Source organism: Hordeum vulgare, chromosome 2H (genome assembly GCF_904849725.1).
Source record: "Hordeum vulgare subsp. vulgare chromosome 2H, MorexV3_pseudomolecules_assembly, whole genome shotgun sequence".
In the NCBI taxonomy this organism is placed as follows: Eukaryota; Viridiplantae; Streptophyta; class Magnoliopsida; order Poales; family Poaceae; genus Hordeum; species Hordeum vulgare.
Genome location: NC_058519.1, coordinates 480,302,110 through 480,326,558, shown reverse-complemented (window position 1 = coordinate 480,326,558; position 24,449 = coordinate 480,302,110). Strand labels below are relative to the sequence as shown.

The 24,449-nt window shown below is 43.1% G+C and overlaps 1 protein-coding gene across 1 annotated transcript; it reads left to right on the top strand.

Moving 5' to 3' along the window:
- Positions 1-19,135: 19,135 nt before the first annotated feature.
- On the top strand, positions 19,136-20,184 carry LOC123430293 (vegetative cell wall protein gp1-like). The gene has a single exon (XM_045114165.1). The coding sequence runs from the start codon at positions 19,310-19,312 to the stop codon at positions 19,895-19,897; it is 588 nt and encodes a 195-aa protein (XP_044970100.1). The 5' UTR covers positions 19,136-19,309; the 3' UTR covers positions 19,898-20,184.
- The last annotated feature ends 4,265 nt before the right edge of the window (positions 20,185-24,449 follow it).

Below are 24,449 nucleotides of genomic sequence, written 5' to 3'. Positions count from 1 at the left end.
ACACGCACCATCATTGTCATATTGTTTTGCATGATCGTAAGATAGCTAGCATGATGTTTTCATGGCTTGTCCGTTTTTTGATGTCATTGCTACGCTAGATCATTGCACATCCTGGTACACCGCGGAGGCATTCATACAGAGTCATATTTTGTTCTAAATCGAGTTGTAAGTAAATAAAAGTGTGATGATCATCATTATTAGAGCATTGTCCCATGTGAGGAAGTAATAAAAGAGGCCAATGAAGCCCAAATAAAAAAAGAGGCCAAAGAAGCCCACCAAAAAAAGAGAAAAAAAATAAAAAAAAGATGAGACAAAAGAGATAAGGGACAATGCTACTATCCTTTACCACACTTGTGCTTCAAAGTAGCACCATGATCTTCATGATAGAGAGTCTCCTATGTTGTCACTTTCATATACTAGTGGGAAATTTTCATTATAGAACTTGGCTTGTATATTCCAACGATGGGCTTCCTCAAATTGCCCTAGGTCTTCGTGAGCAAGCGAGTTGGATGCACACCCACTAGTTTCTTTTTGAGCTTTCATACACTTATAGCTCTTGTGCATCTGTTGCATGGCAATCCCTACTCACTCACACTCATATCTATTGATGGGCATCTCCATAGCCCGTTGATATGCCTAGTTGATGTGAGACTATCTCCTCCTTTTTGTCTTCTCCACGACCACCATATTCTATTCCACCTATAGTGCTATGTCCATGGCTCACGCTCATGTATTGAGTGAAAGTTGAAAAAGTTTGAGAACACTAAAGTATGAAACAATTGCTTGGGTAAAACCGGGATTGTGCATGATTTAAATACGTTGTGTGGGGAAGATGGAGCATAGCGAGACTATATGATTTTGTAGGGTTAACTTTCTTTGGCCATGATATTTTGAGAAGACATGATTGCTTTGTTAGTATGCTTGAAATATTATTGTCTTTATGTCAAATGATAGACTATTGCTTCGAATCACTCGTGTTTCAATATTCATGCCATGATTAGATTATATGATGAAGATTATGCTAGGTAGCATTCCATATCAAAAATTATCTTTTTTTATCATTTACCTACTCGAGGACGACCAGGAATTAAGCTTGGGGATGCTGATACGTCTCTGTCGTATCTATAATTTTTGATTGTTTCATGCCAATATTCTACAACTTTCATATACTTTTGGCAACTTTTTATACTATTTTTGGGACTAACATATTGATCCAGTGCCCACTTCCAGTTCCTGTTTGTTGCATGTTTTTTGTTTTGCAGATTATCCATACCAAACGAAGTCCAAACGCAATAAGAAACCTACGGGGATTTTTTTGGAATATTTATGATTTTTGGGAAGAAGAATCAACGCGAAACGATGCCCGAGGGGGTCACAAGCCCCTTAGCCGCGACCTAGGGGTGGGGCCGCACCTGGCAGGCTTGTGACCAATCCCTAAGGCGGTTGGAGCCCTTCTCTTGCCGGAAGAAAGATAATATCCGGAAGAAAATCTATGTTAAAATTTCAGCCCAACCGGAGTTACGGATCTCCGGGAATTTAAGAAACGGTGAAAGAAACAATCTGGGAGCGCAGAAACAGAAGGACATAGAGAGAGAGAGATCCAATCTCGGAGGGGCTCTCACCCCTCCGCCGCCATGGAGACCATGGACCAGAGGGGAAACCCTTATCCCATCTAGGGAGGAGGTCAAGGGAGAAGAAGAAGAAGGGGGGCTCTCTCCCCCTCTCTCCCGGCGCCGCCGGAATGCCGCCCGGGACATCATCGTGTGACGGCGATCTACACCAACACCTCCGTGATCTTCACCAACACCTCCATCACCTTCCCCCATCTATATTCAGAGGTCCACTCTCCCGCATCCGGTTGTACCCTCTACTTGAACATGGTGCTTTATGCTTCATATTACTATCCAATGATGTGTTGCCATCCTATGATGTCTGAGTAGATTTTCGTTGTCTTATCGGTGATTGATGACTTGCTATGATTCGTTTAATTTTCTTGTGGTTATGTTGTTGTCCTTTGGTGCCCATCATATGAGCGCGTGCGTCGATCACACCATAGGGTTAGTAGTATGTTAATAGGACTATGTATTGGAGGGCAAGGGTGACAGAAGCTTCAGCCTAGCATAGAAATTGATGCATACGGGATTGAAGGAGGACAAATATATCTTATTGCTATGGTTGGGTTTTACCTTAATGAACGTTAGTAGTTGCGGATGCTTGCTAATAGTTCCAATCATAAGTGCATAGAATCCCAAGTAAGGGATGACATGCTAGCAGTGGCCTCTCCCACAATAAACTTGCTATCGGTCTAGTAACATAGTCAATTGCTTAGGGACAATTCCGCAACTCCTACCACCACTTTTCCACACTCGTTAAACTAACGTAGTTGTTTCTTTATCTAACCAGCCCCTAGTTTTTATTTTCATGTTCTTTCTTTTCTTGCAAGCCTATCCTATCGCTCCTACAAAGTACTTCTAGTTTCACACTTGTTCTAGGTAAAGCGAACGTAAAGTGTGCGTAGAGTTGTATCGTTGGTCGATAGAACTTGAGGGAATATTTGTCCTACCCTTAGCTCCTCGTTGGGTTCGACACTCTTACTTGTCGAGAAAGGCTACAATTGATCCCCTATACTTGTGGGTTATCAGTTAACACCTACCAACCCTTCCCCTAGGAGTATGCATTTAGCACTTTGTTTCGATTACTAATAAAAACTTTCGCAATAAGTATGTGAGTTCTTCATGACTAATGTGAGTCCATGGTATAGATGCACTTTCACCTTCCACCATTGCTAGGCTCTCTAGTGTCGCGCAACTTTCGCCGGTACATAAAACCACCATAGACCTTCCTCAAAACAGCCACCATACCTACCTATCATGGCCTTTTCATAGCCATTCCGAGATATATTGCCATGCAACTCCCACCATTCCGCCTCATGACTTGTGTCGTCACTTACATATTGCCATTGCATGACCATAAGATAGCTAGCGAGATGTGTCAACGTCATACGCCAAGCTAGATCGTTGCACATCCTTGTACACTATCGGAGGCATTTCCTATAGAGTCATCATTCTTCTAAGCATTGAGATGTGAGTAAATGAAAGTGTGATGATCATCATTATTAGAGCATTGTCCCATGTGAGCAAATAAAAAAAAAGAGGCAAAAGTTGCCCACAAAAAAAGAGAGAGAGAGATATGGAAAGAGACCAAAGAGCCCAAATAAAAAAAGAGAAAAGGAGAGAAGGGACAATGCTATTATCTTTTTCCACACTTGTGCTTCATAATAGCACCATGTTCTTCATGATTTAGAGTCTCTTGTTTTTTCACCACCATATACTAGTGGGAATCTTCATTATGTAACTTGGCTTGTATATTCCAATGATGGGCTTCCTCAAAATTGCCCTAGGTCTTCATGAGCAAGCAAGTTGGATGCACACCCACTAGTCCTCCTTTTGAGCTTTCACATACTTATAGCTCTAAGTGCATCCATTGCATGGTAATCCCTACTCTTTCACATTGATATCTATTGATGGGCATCTCCATAGCCCTTTGATACGCCGAGTCGATGTGACCATCTCCTCCTTTTTTCCTCACAACCTCCACCACACTCTATCCCACCTATAGTGCTATATCCATGGCTCACGCTCATGTATTGCGTGAGAGTTGAAAAAGGTTTGAGAAAGTAAGAGTGTGAAAACAATTACTTGGCCAATACCGGGGTTGTGCATGATTTAAATTTGTTGCGTGGGGATGATGGAGCATAGCCAGACTATATGATTTTGTAGGGATAACTTTCTTTGGCCTTGTTATTTCAAAAGTTCATGATTACCTTGCTAGTTTGCTTGAATTATTATTGTTTTCATGTCAATAGCAAACTATTGTTTTGAATCTTACGGATCTGAACATTCATGTAACAAGAAAGAAGTTACAAAGGACAAATATGCTAGGTAGCATTCCACATCAAAAATTCAGTCTTTATCACTTCCCTACTTGAGGACGAGCAGGAGTTAAGCCTGGGGATGCTTGATACGTCTCCAACGTATCTATAATTTTTGATGGTTCCATGCTATTATCTTGTCAAACTTTGGATGTTTTGTATGCCTTTTATATCTTTTGTTGGGACTAACTTATTAACTCAGTGCCAAGTGTCAGTTCCTATTTTTTCAGTGTTTTTGACCTTCTTTAGAGGAGAATATCAAACGGAGTCCAAACGGAATAAAACCTCCGAAAAGATTTTTTTCCGGAACAGAAGATACGCATGAAGCTTGAGAACCAAGGCAGAGGGCACCAGGGGAGGCCACAAGCCCCCTAGCCGCGGCCTGCGGGACCGCGCCTAGCAGGCTTGTGGGCCCCCTGTATCTCCTCTGCCCTACTTCTTCCGCCTATAAATCCTCGAAAAATCCAAAACCACGGGAGAGAGCCACGAAAATACTTTTCCGTCGCCACAAGCGTCTATCTCTGCAAGATCCCATCTGGGGCACGTTTTGGTGCCCTGCCGGAGGGGGGATTCGGACACGGAGGGCTTCTTCATCAACACCATTGCCTCTCCGATGATGCGTCAGTAGTTCACCATAGACCTTCGGGTCCATAGCTAGTAGGTAGATGGCTTCTTCTCTCTCTTGGGTCTTCAATACAAAGTTCTGCATGATCTTCATGGAGATATATCCGATGTAATCTTGTTTTGCGGTGTGTTTGTCGAGATCCGATGAATTGTGGATTTATGATCAGATTATCTATGAATCTTATTTGAGTTTCTTCTGATCTCTCATATGCATGATTTCATATCCTTGTGATTCTCTTCGAGTTGTGGGTTTTGTTTGGCCAACTTGATCTATCATTCTTGCAATGGGAGAAGTGCTTGATTTTGGGTTCATACCGTGCGATGACCTCACCCAGTGACAGAAGGGGTAGCGAGGCACACAACGTGTTGTTGCCATCAAGGGTAAAAAGATGGGGTTTATATCTATTGCATGAATTTATCCCTCTACATCATGTAATCTTGCTTAAGGCGTTACTCTGTTTTTCATGAACTTAATACACTAGATGCATGCTGGATAGCGGTCGATGTGTGGAGTAATAGTAGTAGATGCAGAAAGTATCGGTCTACTTGTCTCGGACGTGATGCATATATGTATGATCATTGCCTTATATATCGTCATGACTTTGCGCGGTTCTATCAATTGCTCGACAGTAATTCGTTCACCCACCGTAATATTTGCTATCATGAGAGAAGCCTCTAGTGAACACTATGGCCCCAGGGTCTACTACACATCATATTTTCATCCCTACACTTTTACTTTGTTGCACTTTCCGCCTTCAGATCTCACCTTGCAATCAATCGTGAACGTATTGACAACCCCTTTGTCGCGTTGGGTGCAAGTTTACTGTTTTTGCGCAGGTACTTTGGAGACTTAGCTTGATACTCCTACTGGATTGATACCTTGATTCTCAAACTGAGGGAAATACTTACTGCTACTGTGTTGCATCACCCTTTCCTCTTCAAGGGAAAAAAACCAACGCAATCTTAAGAGGTAGCAAGGCGCGCAGATGTGCAGAAGGAGGAGAAGAAGGTGGATAAGGTAGAGAAGGTCACCATCTTCGCCAAGCATCGGGTTGCGCCACCATCTTTGCCACATCAGGATTCGGATGATGTGAAGGCCATGGCTCCTCCACTCGCACGCCACATGCTCCTCCGACCAAGAGTGATTAGCATCACATCTCGTACAGACTCCGCAACCGCGTCGTCTAGGATACCAATAACCTATAGCACGTCCCCAGTCGCTACGACAATTTACAGTTTTCTCTTTTGTTTGTTCACGAACTAACATATGAGGCAGGCACTTGCGGTTTTCTCTTTTTTTCTACGTTGAAGTTCCACCTGCTCGACCACCTGCTCACCTAATGCCTCGTCGGGTGTCCTATGTTGTGCAGGTCGCGGTGGAGGGATGCATGCACGGTGAGCTGGACAAGGTCTACGACACGATGCGCCGACTCGAGGCGGCCTAGGGCATCAAGATTGACCCCCTCGTCTGCTGCGGCGATTTCCAGGTGTGCTTAGGATGCAGTGTGTAGTCCGCTCTCCGCTCTCTGTTCACGCTCCTTCATTGGAGCTGGAGTTGTTTTTTTCCTTAAATACATTGCAACTTTGCAATTTGGCTCGACGCTGGTGTATATGTTGTTTTGCATCATGTCGTGCATGCACCTGCTTGGGACATGGGGATCTGTCTGGTTCATGATGGTCCAACTGCTGGTTGGTTGTTTGTTTGAACCTAATATCTATTACTCGTTGGAGCAAATAATTAATCTGGCTAGGGTATCACATCATTTTCTTACTTTTCCTTAAGGTCATATCTTGAATTGAGTGCTGCAACATTTGTCTTACTGGTGTGGTCGTGCGGGTCCTTGCTACGGTGACAGAAATCTTCTCTCGTCTCTTGAGCTTGCGTTGGTTTTTCCCTTGAAGAGGAAAGGGTGATGCAGCATAGGAGCAGTAAGTATTTCCCTCAGTTTGAGAACCAAGGTATCAATCCAGTAGGAGAATCGCGTCAAGTCCAGAATACCTGCACATACACAAAAGAGCTTGCACCCAACGCTATAAAGGGGTTGTCAATCCCTTGAAGATTGATTGCAAAGTGAGAACTAAAGCAGAAAGTGCAACGAAGTAAAAGTGTAAGGCTGAAAATATGGTGTGAAGTAGACCCGGGGGCCATAGTGTTCACTAGAGGCTTCTCTCAAAATAGCAAATATTACGGTGGGTGAACAAATTACTGTCGAGCAATTGATAGAACCGCGCAAAGTCATGACGATATATAAGGCAATGATCATACATATAGGCATCACGTCCGAGACAAGTAGACCGATACTTTCTGCATCTACTATTATTACTCCACACATCGACCGATATCCAGCATGCATCTAGTGTATTGAGTTCATGACGAACAGAGTAACGCCTTAAGAAAGATGACATGATGTAGAGGGATAAACTCAAACCAATGATGAAAACCCCATCTTTTTACCCTTGGTGGCAACAACACGATGCGTGCCTCGCTACCCCTTTTGTCACTGGGTGAGGTCACCGCACGGTATGAACCCAAAACCAAGCACTTCTCCCATTGCAAGAATCATAGATCAAGTTGGCCAAACAAAACCCACAACGCGAAGAGAATTACAAAGATATGAAATCATGCATAAAAGATATCAGAAGAAACTCTAATAAGATTCATAGATAATCTGATCATAAATCCACAATTCATCGGATCTCGACAAACACACCGCAAAAGAAGATTACATCGGATAGATCTCCATGAAGATCATGGAGAACTTTGTATTGAAGATCCAAGAGAGAGAAGAAGCCATCTAGCTACTAGCTACGGACCCGTAGGTCTACGGTGAACTACTCACACATCATCAAAGAGGTCATGGTGTTGATGAAGAAGCCCTCCGTATCCGAATCCCCCCTCTGGCAGGGCACCAGAACGTGCCCCAGATGGGATCTTGCGGAGACAGAAGCTTGCGGCGGCGGAAAAGTGTTTTCATGGATCTCCTGATTTTTTCTGGGATTTTAGGGAATATATAGGCGAAAGACCTAGGACAGAGGAGGCCCAGGGAGCCCAGAAGCCTGGGAGGCGCGGCCCCCCCCGGCCACGGCTAGGGGGCTTTGTGGGGTCCCTGGTGACCCTCTGCCTTGGTTCTCAAGTCTCTCGATCGTCTTCTGTTTCGGAAAAAAACTTTTCGGAAGTTTTATTCCGTTTGGACTCCGTTTAAAATCCTCCTCTGAAAAGGGTCAAAAACACGGGAAAAAACAGGAACTGGCACTTGGCACTGAGTTAATAAGTTAGTCCCAAAAAAGATATAAAAGGCATACAAAACATCCAAAGATTGACAAGATAATAGCATGAAACTATAAAAAATTATAGATACGTTGGAGACGTATCAGTCCTTTCTAACAAAAATCTATGTTTATCTTACTTGTCCGTAAGAAGGTCATATCTGGCTTGGTTCTGTCTTAATGGAGCATGGACAAGTTGATTTTTCACATGGTTATAGTTTAATGTTCGGTAGTAATTCTACGTACGTATTGCTATATTTCACATTCTCACATTGCACCTTTTCATGCACGCCGTAAGGAATGAGAGTGATTTACAGTGTGTAAATGTCCCACCAAAGTTTGTTGGCTATCTCACGTGAGCCCATCGTGAGGTTGAAGGTCCACTTGTTTGGACGTTTTAAGTTCTTGTATGATTTTGTTCCCACCACTACAAGTTTTTGTATCAATAGTGGTATTAAGATACCATCACTATTGAAATTACTGAAATTAAACTGAAATTACTGTTATCTACTACTAACCTATTATCACTACCACTAATCAGTTGAAAAGGCTATGAATAAGCTGATAAGAACATAATATTGATACTCTACGTGTTATGAGTAGAATGCTAATATTGATACTCTACGTGTTATGAGTAGAATGCTCTTATTTGGTCAGATTTAGTTTATGTAATATTGACGCATTCGTGATAATAACGAAATATTAATACTTTGTAGTTTGTGGAGTTGTTGCTTATTTGGTCAGAATTCTTTGCTTTATGCATAAGAATAAGTTGATAAAAAGAGATTGATTCACTGTGTGCTATGAGTAAAATGCTCTATTTTCTTTCGTAACCTTGTATGAATATCTCATTTTAACTAGCTGGAGAACAACATTGTACTAGCAGAATTTGTGTTATGATTCTCAAGAACTTGTTCATTTTCTGAATAGTTTGTTCATAATATATTTACTCTAGTTTTTTGGTTCTTCTCTTTTGATTCATGTAACACGGCCACCATGGAAGGTTGTGGCAGGTTGTTTCATATGACTGGAGCAGGAGCCCAGTTTGCACCAATCGTCATTTTATCTGTGTAACTCTATGTAACTGATTGTATTTGTATATGTGTAATATGCCTGGAGCAGGAGCCCAGTATACACTTGTAGAGCTTGTAACTTTGATTGTCATCTTATCTCTTTATATTATGTAGCAGAATCATTTCGGCTACTGTTATTTGAAGTATTACCTATGTTTCATGTATGTGTTCATTTAAATATTGCTTATTTATTTATGGTTAAATTATAATCAGAAGAAAAAGATACTCACATAAAGGGCATACTTATTAGACATAACAGCTCGGACCCATCTCATAGTGGACCCTTTTGAAAAAAGAAAAACTAAAAATGTTGAGCTTAAAAGGCCAAGGCCCAAAATTAAGAAGGCTAAATTGCTGGGCTTGGACCAACTAGCTGGGCTAGGGCCATATAGACGGTTGAACTAGACTGGGTTGACTCTTCTCAGTGACCAATCCAATTGGTCGTAACTGTGCCACGTCAGCTTGCCACGTTGGATCCGACGTGGTGTGGGCAGACATCTAACGACCAAAATGATTGGTCGTAGAACCTATGACCTTTCGTTTGGTCGTAAATGTCTTTGACCATTCCAGAAAAAAAAGTCGTTATAGTTCATTAGAGACCTTCATCTTTTGACCATCCGTTTTTGGTCGTAAAAAGGTCGCAAATGAAAATCAACGACCATTCGGTGACCAATATTGAAGGTCGCAAGTTAGCATATTTCTTGTACTGAAAGGACATAAATATCCAGGATGTGAATATGAACACACTTACCCATTCGAAGGGGTTATATGCCGAATAACTGTCCTAGGGGGTGAGGCGGGCGAAATCTTCTTTCCCCCCCTTGAAAAAATCGGCTAGGACGACTGCTAAGGCCTTCTGATCGTCCGGTCTGTGTCGTCTCGATCAGGTAGAATCGCTCGTCCCGCTATAGCGCCACAAATGATGTGTACGCTGTTGGAGTAGTTGGACGCACCGGGTAATCGTCGCAACCATCACGTCAATGATAGTCAGCCCACTATGAGTAATTACCCTGACCTTGGAAGATAGGCGCTTCACTTCAGAGCTCTCCTCTTGGGAAGAGCTCTTCGGCCGCCAGCTGAATTGCTTCTTTAAAGGGGTCGCGGAGTACAGAAGTACTTTCTCCATAGATCGAAGTGGGGCTCACAACCCAAGAACATGTCGCATAAATACACGAAGCCTGAGATGTGAAGGATGGAACCACGGGTGAGATTGTGGAGTTGCAGCCCGTACAACTCCAATAAACCCCTGAGTAAATGGTGAATGGGGAATACCACCCCTCACAGTAGGAAAGAAACGAAGCAAACCCTTTCTCCCCTTTCAGGGGAAGGGAAGTTTTCTGCGAAGGCTTCACCATTGGCAGAGGCCAGACATGCGCGAGTGGGCACGAGGTCCGATAGGGGAAGTTATCCTTGAGTTGTGAGCTCGTGCAAACGGAGAAGGGAAACAGAGCAACTAGCCCAGTCCCTCGGGAGGGGGGCAAGGGGGTGTGAGGAGGAACGTGCCATGACTCCGAAAGTGTTGGAACCCTAGGGTTTCTTGGTGATGCTGGGAAGGCGATGGAGCCTCGGAATAGATTTTGATTTCTTTATAAAGGGTGTTACCTCCTCTTGCTATAGGGAGCATTTCCGTCAGGGATAGCTAAAAGCGCTTCCCTTTATAAAAGCATGTGAAAATCGATAATTGTTATTAATCTTTGTGCAAAGTTAAAAGCCATGGGCCCCGCGACGCTTCGGTAAGCGTGAGTCGGCCGAGGACAAAATCATCATCCCATGATTGGAGGAAGCATGGTAACTCACCTTGCAAGCCGAACACTCTGGGCGTGAGCATAAGAAGACCCTCCACATAGGCATTGAAGGCTAGTTCGAGGGCTTCTCAGGGAGTCCGCGGTTAAGGGGTCCTCAGGTAGTCAGCTTGCTACGAAGAGGCTGACATAATGGGATGTACTAATTGGAGGTCGGACTCTCTGGTCATCTCGTATTCAAGGAGGAAAGCACCGAAGACGGCGTGGAATCCAAGTAAAGTAGGCTAGGTCGGTGGAGCCGCCCTTAGCAGGAGGTCAGTTGTATGTAAACGTAGAATCCCCGATGGCTAGATAAACTGGGGGTCCTTGTCCATGTAGGCAAGTTGGCTCATCTAGGGTTTAGCTCATACCATCTCGAGGTAGATCAACTCTGTAATCATCATCCACATCAATATAATCAAGCAGGATGTAGGGTTTTACCTCCTCAAGAGGGACCGAACCTCGGTAAATAGTGTCTTCCCCTTTCTCCTGCAACCCATAGATCCAAGGTCCACAGTTCGGTACCCCACCCGAGATCTGCCGGTTTTGACACCGATAGCTGGGTTAATAGGTTAGTTCCCAAAAATGATATAGAATAGCAGATTATTGCATATAAATTATCAAAGATTGATAATTTAATAGCATGGAAAAATAAAAAATTATCAATATGTTGGAGACGTATCAGCATCCCCATGCTTATTTCCTGCTCATCCTCGAGTAGGTAAATGATAAAAACAGATTTTTTTTTGATGTGACATGCTGCCCAACATGTAATTTCTTGTAGGTATGATCTTGAGGAATGATGAACTAATTGATATCAACATAATAATATCCATAAACATAAGAAGCATAATCATTCATATTCAAAATATACAATCCTTAAAGAATGTTACTCCCTACTTTATTTGATAATATTAGCATGGCATGACTCCATCTTCACCACATAAGTATAAATACATGGGCACCTCGGTGTCAAATCAGGCAATTGGATCATACTTCTAACGCGCTTTAGCATTTTCAACTTCACTCAACACGTGACGGTGAACCATGGATATATCATATGGGTGGAAGAGAGTATGGTGGTAGAGATCAAAAGGAGTCAAAGTGGAGACAAAGTCTCACATCAACTAGGCATACCAATGGGCTATGGCGATGCCCCTCAATCGATATCAATGTGAGGATTAGGGATTTCCATGCAATGGATGCAGTGGAGCTATATGTATGAAATCTCAACAGAAGCTAAGTGGGTGTGCATCCAACTTGACTGCTCATGACGACCTCGGGCATTTGAGGAAGCCCGTCATCGGAATATACAAGCCAATTTATATAATGAAAAATTCCCACAAGCATATGAAATGATAACTCACGAGACTCTCTATATGAAGAACATAGTGCGCCCTCTAAGCACAAGTGTGGAAAAAGATAGTAGCACTACCCCTTCTTTGTTTTCTCCCATTTTCATTTTTCGTCTTTTTTCATTCTTTTTTTCTTCTTTTCTTTTTCTCTTTTTTTTTCTTTTTTCGTCCGGAGTCTCATCCCGACTTGCAGGGGAATCATGGTCTCCATCATCCTTTCCTCAGTAGGACACCGCTCTAATAATGATGAACATCACACTTTTATTAACTTACAACTTGATATGAAAACCTATGCAAGATGACTTTATATGAATTCCTCTCGCAGTGTATCAATATATGCAATGATATAGCATAAAATATACATAATGATGAATGGTGGTTTTGCCACAAATACTATGTCAGCTACATGATCATGCAAAGCAATATGACAATGAACACACAAGTCATGAGACGTAACGGTGGAAGTTGCATGGCAATATATCTCGGAATGGATATGAAAATGCCATGATAGGCAGGTATGGTGGTTCTTTTGAGGAATATATAAGGTGGCTTATGTGCAACACAACATATCATGACGCGAGGTTTGGATGCACGAGTGAAGTTTGCACCGATCGTCGAGGTGAGAATGGACAATGCATGGTACCGAAGGGGCTAGCAAATATGAAAAGGTGAGAGTGCGTACATCCATGGATTCACATTAGTCATAAAGAACTCACATACTTATCGCAAATCGTTATTAGCTCTCCCGAAGCAATGTACTACTCACATGCCCCTGGGGAGGAGGTTGGTAGGAGTTAATCATAGCGCGCATCTGACCTGAACAACATGATATGATTTCAATCACGTATAAAAACACTCACACATCATCACCTTGCCATAATCAACATTTAGGTGAGTAACAAATAATAAGCTTTAGTATCGATAATTCTACTAACAAATGATCATGTAATCATGCCCTTTCATATTACTACGTCAATATAAAACCCACGGTTCTCTTTTATAATGATCTACATGAAAGTTTTCATTATACCCCCTTGAATACATATCCTTTTTGTACTAGTGTTATAACACATGGATATTACCATTACTATTTCTTAGACTCTCAGAAATATTTAAGTGAAGCATGAGAGTACAACTATTATTCTAAAATCTGAACACTACCATGCTCTATAAGATATAAGTGAAGCACTAAAGCAACTGCCTAGCGCAAAAGATATAAGTGAAGCATATGAGTATTCTAACAAATTATGATGATCATATGTCTCTCTCAAATATGTGTGTCTAGCAAACAATGATGTGGAAATCTAAAATAAAATCAAACTATAATACATGACGCTCCAAACAAAACACATATCATGTGATAAATAAAAATATAGCTCTAAGTAACATACCGATAGAATGGAGACGAAAGAGGGGATGCCTTGTGGGGCATCCCCAAGCTCAGACGCTTGGGTCTTCCTTGAATATTACCTTGGGGTGTCTTGGGCATCCCCGGGCTTAGGGTCTTGTCACTCCTTATTCCTTCATCCATCGTTGTCTCACCCAAAAATTGAAAACTTCAGCATACAAAACTCAGTAGAAACCTCGTGAGGTACGTTAGTATAATAGGCAACTCATAAACTTCAGATACCATCGTAAATTGATTCATACTTAATTATAGAATAAGGTATTGTATTCTAACTTCTCCTTGACTTATACCCCTTGATACGTCTCCAACGTATCTATAATTTTTTATTGTTCCATGCTGATATATTATCATTCTAGAATACTTTTGGGGTATTTATTTACCATTTTATATTATTTTTTAGCACTAACCTATTGACCCAGTGCCGAGTTCTAGTTGTTGTTTGCTACGTGTTTTTCACCTTGAAACACTTTTTACGCTGCTGTAAGTCTGTGTTCCGACGGGAGGCCATCTAGAGCTCCGTTCCGGCACCCTCCAAAGGGGGATCGATCACGGAGGGCCTCCTCATCAACCTTGTTGCCCTCACGATGATGTGTGAGTAGTTCACCATATAAGTACGGGTCCATAGTCAATACCTAGATGGCAAGTTCTCTCTCTCTCTCTCTCTCTCTCTCTCTCTCTCTCTTTGATCTTCAATACAATGATCATCACATCTTCACTTTGATCCATATGATGTAATACTTTTGTGCGGTGTGTTTGTTGGGATCTGATGAATTGTAGGTTTATGTTTAGATTATTCATGATAAATATTTGAGTCACCTCTCAATACTTATATGATTCTTATGTGCATGATTATGATGGCTTCGTAATTCTCTCTGGTCTATTGAAATAGTTTGGCCAACTAGATCGATATTTCTTCCGTGAGAGAGGTGCGTCGTGGTAGGTTCAACCCGACGAATTTCTATATCCAAGTGACAGAAGGGGACAAGATGTGCCTTTGTGTTGCTGCTACTTAGGATAAAATTATGAGGTTTGTTCATATTGCTTGAGTTTATTTTGTCGACGTCATGTCATCCTTCTCCATGCATTACCGTGTTTTACTTAATACTCTAGATGCATGCTGGTTAACGGTCGGTGAGTGGAGTAATAGTAATAGGTGCACGTAGGAGTCGGACTATTTGTTTGTGGACGTGATGCCTATATACACATGATCATTTCCATGAATATTTCATAACTATCCTCTTTCCTATCAATTCCCCGACAATAATTAGTTCACCCATCGTATGCTATTTTTCATGAGAGATGCCATTTCGGAAAGCTATGGCCCCGGGGTCTATTCAGAACATATTGATAAAACCTTCAATACCTTGCTGCTATTTACTTTTTTTTATTTTATCTTTCTATATACAATTATCTACACACCTCACTTGCTTGCAAATAACAATGCAAGAGGATTGACAACCCTCTTGACCTCGTTGGGTGCAAGTTGATTGTTCTTTTGTGTGCAGATGCTGAAGACGGTTGTGGTTGATATTCCTATTGATTCGATAAACCTTGGTTTCATAACTGAGGGAAACACTTACCCACTTTGTGTTGCCATAACCCGTTCCTCTTCATGGAAAACCCAACGCAGATCACGAGTTTCACCCTCCCCCCGATATAATCCACTACATCATCAAAGCAAGCAAACTATGCAAGCAAAAATAGAATCTATCTAAAACAGAAGAGTCTGTAGTGAATAGTGATCAGCACTAAAACCATACTTCCGTTACTCCTAAAATTCTGAAAGAATAGGAAAACCTGGGGAATTTGTATACCAATACTGTGTAAAAAATAGATCAAAAAGACGTTCTAGCAAAATTAAAAAAAATCTGAACTGGGCATTAAAGTTTTTGATTTTACACAGGTTTACTTCTACTATCATCCAAATTATCTTGAAGGCTTTACTTGGCACAAACGCTAGCTAAAATATAAAAACACAATCATGACAGTAACAATAATCGTATCAACACACCAAACTAAAAAAATAAGATAACTATTGGGTTGCCTCCCACAAGCGTTATTGTTTTATGCCCCTACCTAGGCATAATGCATAGTATCAAGTGCTGTCATCCTTCTTCCTCATATTCATTACTTGATTAAAAAAATATCATCATGAGCTCTTCTAATTAACTCCCTTTTGTAAACAATAGATTTTTTCTACTAGAGGAACTCAAGGGACTATCCTTTGTAACTTTTATGTCTTCTGATTTAAATTTACAAGCCAAATTGTTCTCATGTGGATTTTCATAAGTGATAGTAAATTCATCTTCTATAAGGGCTCTAACCTTATCACAACAGTCTTCATCAAACCCACCTTTGTTGTTTCTTACTATCCAAGAATATGGTTTATTGGCGCTATTGAATATTTGTTGGATTAAATGTAGGCGTGGTACTGCTTTTCTAGCATTCTCCTCGAAAGCGCGAGGATCCCTAGACATGTATACTCTCATGAGATCTCCATCATAAAGAATCTCATCTATCATTGGACATTCATAATACACACCATAATGATCACAATTTCCCAAGCTCCTCTAACTATATGATCGGCTTAATTCATGAGAGTAATGGTAGCAAACATATTAACTCTAAGATCATTTATAACAGGCAACTCAATAAACAACATTTGCAAAGTGGTGTGAGTACGCACAAAACGTCTTTCCAATTTAAGGATCAGAGCTGAAATAGTTTGAGCATAATTATTAAGCAAGGTTCCCATACAAGTAAGGAATTCTTGAATAACACTTTTTTTGATAATATTCCCACTTCCCCTTTCAAAAGTTTTAGTGTACAAGTTCACGGGGGATACATTTTTATCGGGCTTAGGGACCTCGCTATCCTCCTTAGGTATCACAAAATCATACATGATAACGACTTCAAACAAAACTAGTGAACTAGCAAAAGTAAATATTTTTGTGTCTTTGGTATAGTTAAGCAAGAAAATATAAAAGGAAATAAAAAGTAGGACAAGTGAATGACAATTTGTGTCAAGGAACCTGACAAGAATTTGATGATGCCCCCCCGGGCAACAACGCCATAAATTCTTCCTCCTAATTGTAAATTGTGTTGGTTTTTTTCCCGAAGGCGAGGGGAAATGCAATATAGTAGAGATAAGTATTTCCCTCAGTGAGAACCAAGGTTATTGAACCAATAGGAGACTCACGCAAACCCCTTTTTGTAGCACCTGCACACACAGAATCCAACACTTGCACCCAACACGGGCAAGAGGGTTGTCAAGCTACTTGAACTCGTTACTTACAAGGATTAAATACTGACTCTTGCCTGCATCTACGACTATTACTCCACTCATAGATTGCTATCCAACATGCATCTAGAGTATTAAATATAAAACAGAGTAATGCTTGGAGCAAGGTGACATGATGTAGACAAAGTAAGACAAGCAATATGTTAAGACCCTTGTTGTTTTCTCCTTAATGGCAACAATATTGAACCCATCACAATTCACAACTCCCACTGAAGATAAATCAATCTAGTTGGTCAAACCAAACTAATAGATCGGAGACAAATATGAAGCTCTAACAATCATGCATAAAATAATTCAGAGAAGACTCGATTAATATTCATGAATAATCTAATTATAAACCCACGACTTATCAGAACCCAACAAATACATTGCAAAGGAGGATTACATCTGATAGACCAATGCAGGAATTGCGGTGAACTTTGTATTGAAGATCAAAGAGAGAGAAGAAGAAGCCCTCTCGTGGACTGCTCACACATCATCATGGAGGCATCAAGGTTGACGTAGATGGCCTCCATGATCGATTCCTCCTCCGGCAGGGCACCGGAAAAGATCTCCATATGAGATCATGGTGGAGTAGAGACTTGTGGAGGTGGAAAAGTGTTTTTGGTGGCTCGTTGTTGATTTCCCAATTTTAGAGAATTTACGGAGGTGGAATTAGGTCAGATGGAGCCACGAGGGGCCCACATGCATCACGACAGGCCCTGTTGCCTTGTTGTCTCCTCGGGTGTCTTCTGGTCTCCTTCCAAAGCTTCGAGGGTCTCTTTTGTACAAAAAAATCAGCAAGAAGTATCATAGCGTTTGGACTTCGTTTGGTACTGATTTCCTCGAAAACCAAAAACAAGCAAAAAAAAAGCAACTCGCACTAGGCATTGGGTTAATATGTTAGTTCCCCAAAATAATATAAAATAGCATATTATTGCATATAAAGTATCCAAGATTGATAATATAATAGCATGAAACAGTAAAAAATTATCGACACGTTGGAGATGTATCAGTCACCGGCGAGGTAGAGTAGGACACGTTACATGACCCGGCTTACGGGACTCGAGGCACATCCCTCTTACATGCTCTACTATTTCTCGTGAACGTGAGATCAACGATCGACCGCCATGGGATGAGCCAGAGAGGTCCACCACAACGCGGTTGCGGGCCCGGACTGTGCACACCAAATGGGCACCATAGAATCCGACTCCGCCTCGCCAACGTCCTCCGCCGTGAGGGGTGCAACCGCCTCCCGCGCCCGCTGCCTCACACGGCGGGCACGCCTCGCCATGTTTGCGTCGGACGACACCCACGGTGTGTCCTCCAGCTCAACAAGCCAAAGGAGGGGTTGCACGTCCGCCACCGCGTTCAGACGCTAGACGAGCCACATCGTCTCCGGTGAGGCAGCGATGGCATCCCAAGTGGCGGATCCATGTGCCATTTGGGCAGGTGAATGGATTCCCGACGGAAGAAGTCGAAGCGCTGTCGTCAGGTGTCCTCCTCCTGGGAGCGGCACAAGGCAAGCCAGACGGTCATCTCTTCCTCGGGGCCTCGTGGGGTGAGCTCATGGTCGGGGATCTGACGGTGTATGACTCGGATCCGCTGCCCGACATGGTGAAGAAGACCTGAGAACGCGGGACTAAAGCTTGGGGCGGAGTGGGGTGAAGGGGGTGGAGTGGTTAGTGTTTGGGCTGATGAGGGGATGTGGACCAATATATGTGAGATGAGGTGAGCCAACATGAGTGGGTTTCGACGTGGAGGACGTATCTGAGCGCGTCCGGGTGTCTTCATACCCGCTTCATATTTGAATTGGATATGAGATGTGTCGGTCGGTCCGGGCATTTGAGGCGTCCATGTATCGTATTTTTCTGACCAGACCGTTCGCCGAGACGTATGAGGTAAATCGTCTAAGATAGCACGATTGTAGGTGTCTTCTATGGGGTGTTTGTTTTCAGGGACTTTTTGGTGTAGGGACTAAAAAAAGTCTCAAAAAGTCCCATGCGAAACAAACAGGAGGGACTTTTAGGGACTAAAAGGGGGTATTTGGGACTATTTGAAGAAGTCCTTGTGGGAAGGTATTTTTGGGACTTTTTGACACTTTTTCCAACAATACGCCTACTTTTAGCATGTCATTTAATAACTGCTAGTACATTACTAAGGGTACATGATCTTTTTGCATGTTATTTAATGACCTTTAGTCCTTGTTTAGTCCCTGGAAACAAACAGGTAGAGACTAAGGACTTTTAAGTTGGCACTAAAAAAAAGTCCCGGGACTTCTGAAACAAACAGGGCCTATATTTTCTTCAAAAATGGATGTTTATGAACCGTGAATTTGGCATGTCTTGTGTAAACTGTTTTCTAGCTAATCCTGCCAATTCAGCACAACACCAGGAAAATGCCATACGCCCCGGCTCCTCCGCCAACGTGTAGAGGGGAAGCAAGGCAGGCATCCACGTCAAGCCATTCCACGCGCCTCCATTTGCGCGCGCGCCGACGCCATGACCCAACCATAAAAGACCACAAGCCCCACACTTGAGCTCCCAAACTCCACACCACCGGCAGCCCAAGCACAGGCCACAGCTTTGCGATGCCCAAGCCCAACCCGCCCACCCCCTCCTCGCCGTCACCGCACCCGGCCCCGGCGCGCAAATCTGCGTCCAGCCGCCGGCGGCAGCGCCTCCTCGCGTCCCCGAAGCCCTCGTCCGCTCCCACCTCCTCGTCGGCGTCGTCGGCGTCGTCGGCGTCGTCTTCCTCCGCCTCCTTCTCCTTCGCCCCCTTCTCCCCGGCGCCCTCCCCGTTCCACCACCGCTTCCTCTCCCCGCTCCGGGCATCCGCGGTGCCCTTCTCCTGGGAGCACCGGCCCGGCATCCCCAAGACCCCCGCGCGCGGCGCCGGCACCCGCAGCAAGTCCGGTGCCCCGCCGCTGCCCCTCCCGCCATCGCTCTTCTCCAACAACAAGGTGGTCGCCGAGTACTCCTTCGGCCCCGACGGCGCTTACTCCGTCGTGCCCGGGAAGGCGAGGAAGCGCAAGCAGCAGCGGCGGTGGCCGGCGGTGACCGACGCCCTGACCGAGTGGCTGGCCGTGCTGAGCCTGTACCGGTCGTGCACGAGGTCCCGCGACTCCCTCGCCGCCTCAGGCCCGCCGCCGCAGCCGCGCCGGTGCTCTCCCGCCTAAGCCCGGCGTCGATGAGTACGTAGAGAGTTGGTGTGCGTGTGCACGTATCGTCCTTCCTTCTTTTTTCTTCTTCTTGTTGGGTGTGTGTGTGGCTTGTGTTGAGTTCGTATCGTACGTACGTATACGTTCGTTGGCGCCCGATCGTAGTTAGCGCCGATGAATTAGGAATGTTGCTTGCGAATTTGGTGACAAGACGCTGTAACTAAGGGTGTCTTTTCGTGTGTCGGTATATGCATGTGCTTGCCTCAACAATAATTAATGGATAATTCGGCACCATTGATTGATTAGGCTGCTTTAGGCCAGTTGCCGATTAAAGGATTCTTCTATATTGTTGATTAGAAGATTCTTCTACTACTATAAGTATTGTTGATTAAAGGATTCAATCATGTTAGTTTTACACTTGGCATTATTACTTGCATGTGGGTGGTGCAGTGCTGATGCGTGTCTTCTACAGTTTCTCTTTTCCAGAAAATGTGCTACGAGTACGCTATTTGTGATTTAGAGTGCATGCACTATCACGGTCAAGCGGGCCACGACTGTTGCAAGCAGGATATGATTATGGAGCACATGTTACTATATTATTGTCTTCTCTTTTTTATACTTCCTCCGTTTCTAAATATAAGTCTTTTAAAGGTTTCACTAATTGACTATATACGGATGCATATAGACATACTATTATAAAGTGTAGATTCATTCATTTTACTCCGTATATAGACCCTTAGTGAAATCTTTTAAAAGACTTATCTTTAGAAATGGAGAGAGTATGCTTCATGGTTTTGTAGGGAAGAAACAGTAAACAAATGTCCTACTGTATTAGTATTATTTTTTTGGGATGCCCCACCGTATAAGTCTACTCAATATAGTATTATATAAAATCAAAGTAAATATTTTTCATGTGTTCAACGAAAAAATAAATACTACCACATAGACATGCGGTTAGCTAACTCAAAATTCACATAGAAAAAAGTAAGTACTTACATACTGACATAAAGAAAGAAGAGGAGTTAAATAAAATGATATTCAGAGGTGGGTAGGTTTTTTGCACAAAGGCTAATATATTAATATCAAGACTATACCAAATTCACTCCGTCTTCACAACGACACAATATCAAGAGCTAGTCAAAACATTAAGGTGTGTAGGTTTATTAATTAAATAACAATTACATTGTCCATATTATGCTAGTAGTATTATCATCTCGTATCTTACAGATTTGGCAGTGGCCACTTGCGTAGGAGATGATTAATCATTGCTTTATTCTTTGAAGTATCTTGTTGTGGCAAGTATGAACAATGAGTTATTGGATCATGCATAGGGTGATTTGGGTTTTGTCCCGTCAGTTCACCCTGTCTGACACATATTTGTCTGCCTGGACCAATGGCTACAAGAATATAGGTGAACATGTTCGCAAACATCCGCAAAAGCAAAAGTAACCGATTCAATTTTGCTTTACAAAAACACACAGACACAGAGTTCGCATACAACAATTGAATGGCTTGGCGTAGAAAACAGAGTACTGAGTAAGCTGCGGTAACAGAAGCTCCAAGGCCCACATGTCTGTGAAATAAAATGACATTTTTTGAAGTCGTGAGTTTCGACTTTACTACTCGCTCCGTTCCATAATATAAAAACATTTTTCATATTAATATAATGTTAAAATATTTTTATGATATGAGTGAGAGAGTATATAGTAACAAAATAACTAAGCGAGACATCAGCCGTCACATGTACTCCCTCCGTAAACTAATATAAAAGCATTTAGAATACTACTCCGTATTTTAGTAATCTAAACGCTTTTATATTAGTTTAGAGATGGAGTAGATGGTAAGGGCGCGCTGGGCGAGTCACGGCGATGGTGGCCACGCCCCACGAGAGGTGAGAGGTGTTTCCAAATCTGCTGCGGGTACGTACAGCAGGTGAACTTTTTGCGCGGCCGGTTGCCCGGGCGAAAAGCATGATGAGAAGCTTGACCTTTCCCTTTTGCCACGCACGGCCGGGAGCCTTTTCGTCGGTTGATGTATGCATGCGTAAATTAAATATGTAATGGAGTAATATGCACAAGACTAGCAAGCGAAGAGGAATATGATATGTTTGTTTTTTTTCTGCCAGGGAAGAAGAATATGATTGCAGGCGCTACAGGTCAATACCGCGACCAGAAAAAAAAATGCGCTAACGACATCAGTGCTGGTGTCAGTCGAATCAAAGTGATATCTGGGTGGATCGGGGGTGGGGACGCCACCTTAAACCAGCTGCGACATTTTTATTATGGCTGACAGTGGTTCAGGTGATGGCGTAACGACGGCCCCGTGCGTAACCGTAAACGATACTCTCTCCGTTTCATACTACCACAAGTATTTGTCGTGGTTTTAGTTCAAAGAATTATCAAGCAGAGTGAGTACGATACTACTACTCACCATGAGAAGAATACTATGACGGGCGGGCACCAATCAGCATATAATTGATAATTCGCGCCATCGCCATGGAAAATTCTAGTACTGGCAGTGGTTGGGGAGTTGGTAAAAGTTAGTAATCCGTCCTCTGGTGACCCGACGTTTACCAAACCGTTTTGACCGCGTTGGGAGGATGGTGGCTCGGTACGGAAGCGTCGTCAGCCGTGCACTCGCTCCTCCGGCCGATGTGAGCGTAGTTTACTCTCCCTCTTCCTCGTTTGAGATGTGGGTGCTTCGAAGTTCCCTTGGAGTGCAAGGGCCGGCGGAGTATTTACTCTCCGCTCCGACATCGGTTCCCAAAAGTCAGCTCCAAGTCCCACTCACTCTCTTGCCCTACCTTGTCGTCACGTATGGCTGCGTGTGCCACCCCTGCATCAATCTTTCAGCAAAGAACTGTGCGAGCGTCGTATGGGTATGACAATTGGCGATGGCATGGGGGAATCGTGTGCGGGCGAACAGTGCTCTCCAATAATGCCCAATAATGGAGATGCAGTGTTACTACTTTTATTACTAGGACATGGATTGTTTTTCCTTCTGAGAAACTAAAGTCTCCTGATGAGGCAAGACGAGAGAGACTAGGAACCAAGTCAGAGCTCCTGATGATCCAGCGAGTCATGCTAACAGCCAGGTTTTTTACAAGTCGTCCGAGTAAGCGACATGTTGCTTCTAAGGTACTGCTCTGTTTACAACATGGCTAGAACTACAGGGCAACCAACATTGCGCTCCAAAACAGACCACCTTACATCACATGTTGCTTCTTGCTTGTACTACTACATAAGCAAGATGGCAGAGCATGTATGTCCTCGTTTAACTTAATCCAAGTGCCAAAGAGTAAATGCCAAAGGCTAATAAGTAATTGACAAACAGACAAACAGATGAGCTCCGGATGGCCCTCTTTAGAGCAAGTACAATAGTATAGCCAGCTGCTGGCTACAAGCCATTGTCATGTCATCTATAGTCCATCTTATAGCCAACATGAACAATAGTTCATTGCAAAAGTGTACTACTTTTTTATTATATGATCTATCTTTCATACTCACAAAAGGCGTATGAGCACGTGCTAGAGCTGACTCTTAGCTAAGAGCCCACTTACCTTCTCTCTCCTCTTCTCTTTCCTCTAACTAAATAAAAATATATTGGTTTATTTCTTATAGCCAACTAATTCAGCTCTATTGTACTTTCTCTTAGGATGACACCGCTCTCGACCTACCTTTGAGGGCTCTGCAGGCGAGCTGCTCGTTAGATTAATACTAGAAGGGATTCCCCGGAAATTTGTAAACATGTAGTTTTAGTTAGCATGTTGTTTGAAAAACGCGATTGCAACCAAAAGTGCACACTTTTGTTGCTCTGATTGGGAGCAACGGCCCGTTCAGGTCTGGCTTTGTTGGAAATAGACAAAACAAAGGAAAGAAAATAATATTGGGTGATAGTAAGGTGCATTTGTCATGCGCTACAACCATCACACCGTGACGGCTTTGGTTGTAATTTTTGATAGCTTACCAAGATGATCACTTGGTGTGGCGGCTTTGGTTGATCAACTTGATTCCAATATTCTCTTGCTAAGAGTATCTACAATCCAACCTAACAAATATGTCCCCTAAACATCCACGAACATCGAGCGGGTCTAAGCCTATATTTGTCATATTCACATTTGTTTTTTCCTTACATGTTTGATCACTTGCATGTATACCTCATTATGGACAGCCCGACCCGGACGACCCGATCCGACCCGGTTTGAAAACCCCGGGTCTGGCCAGGCCTAATTTTGCCATCGGGGCCGGCTTGGGCCTGGAAATTGAGCTCGACAAGCAGGCTGGGACGAGCTCGAGCTTGCAAGAAACAAGTTTTTCGTCATAGTCGGGCTGGGCCGACCGGGCCGTGTCAGGCTTTTTTGGGCTTGGCCCGATTTATTAGGCCCGGCGTTGGGTCGGGCTCGGGCCCAGGTTTTCACCATCCAACTTTTCTCGGCCCGACCCAACATATGTCGAGTATACTTGCACATGGTTGGAGTAGATGAAGAAAGAGAAAGAAAAAGTGAATAAAGAGAAGAAAAGGTGGTCCGAAGCCGGGTCACGTCCTAGTTTCCTACGTGACAGACTGACCA

Coding starts and splice junctions, on each gene's coding strand:
- LOC123430293 (XM_045114165.1), top strand. CDS start 19,310: ATGCCCAAGCCCAACCCGCCCACCCCCTCCTCGCCGTCACCGCACCCG.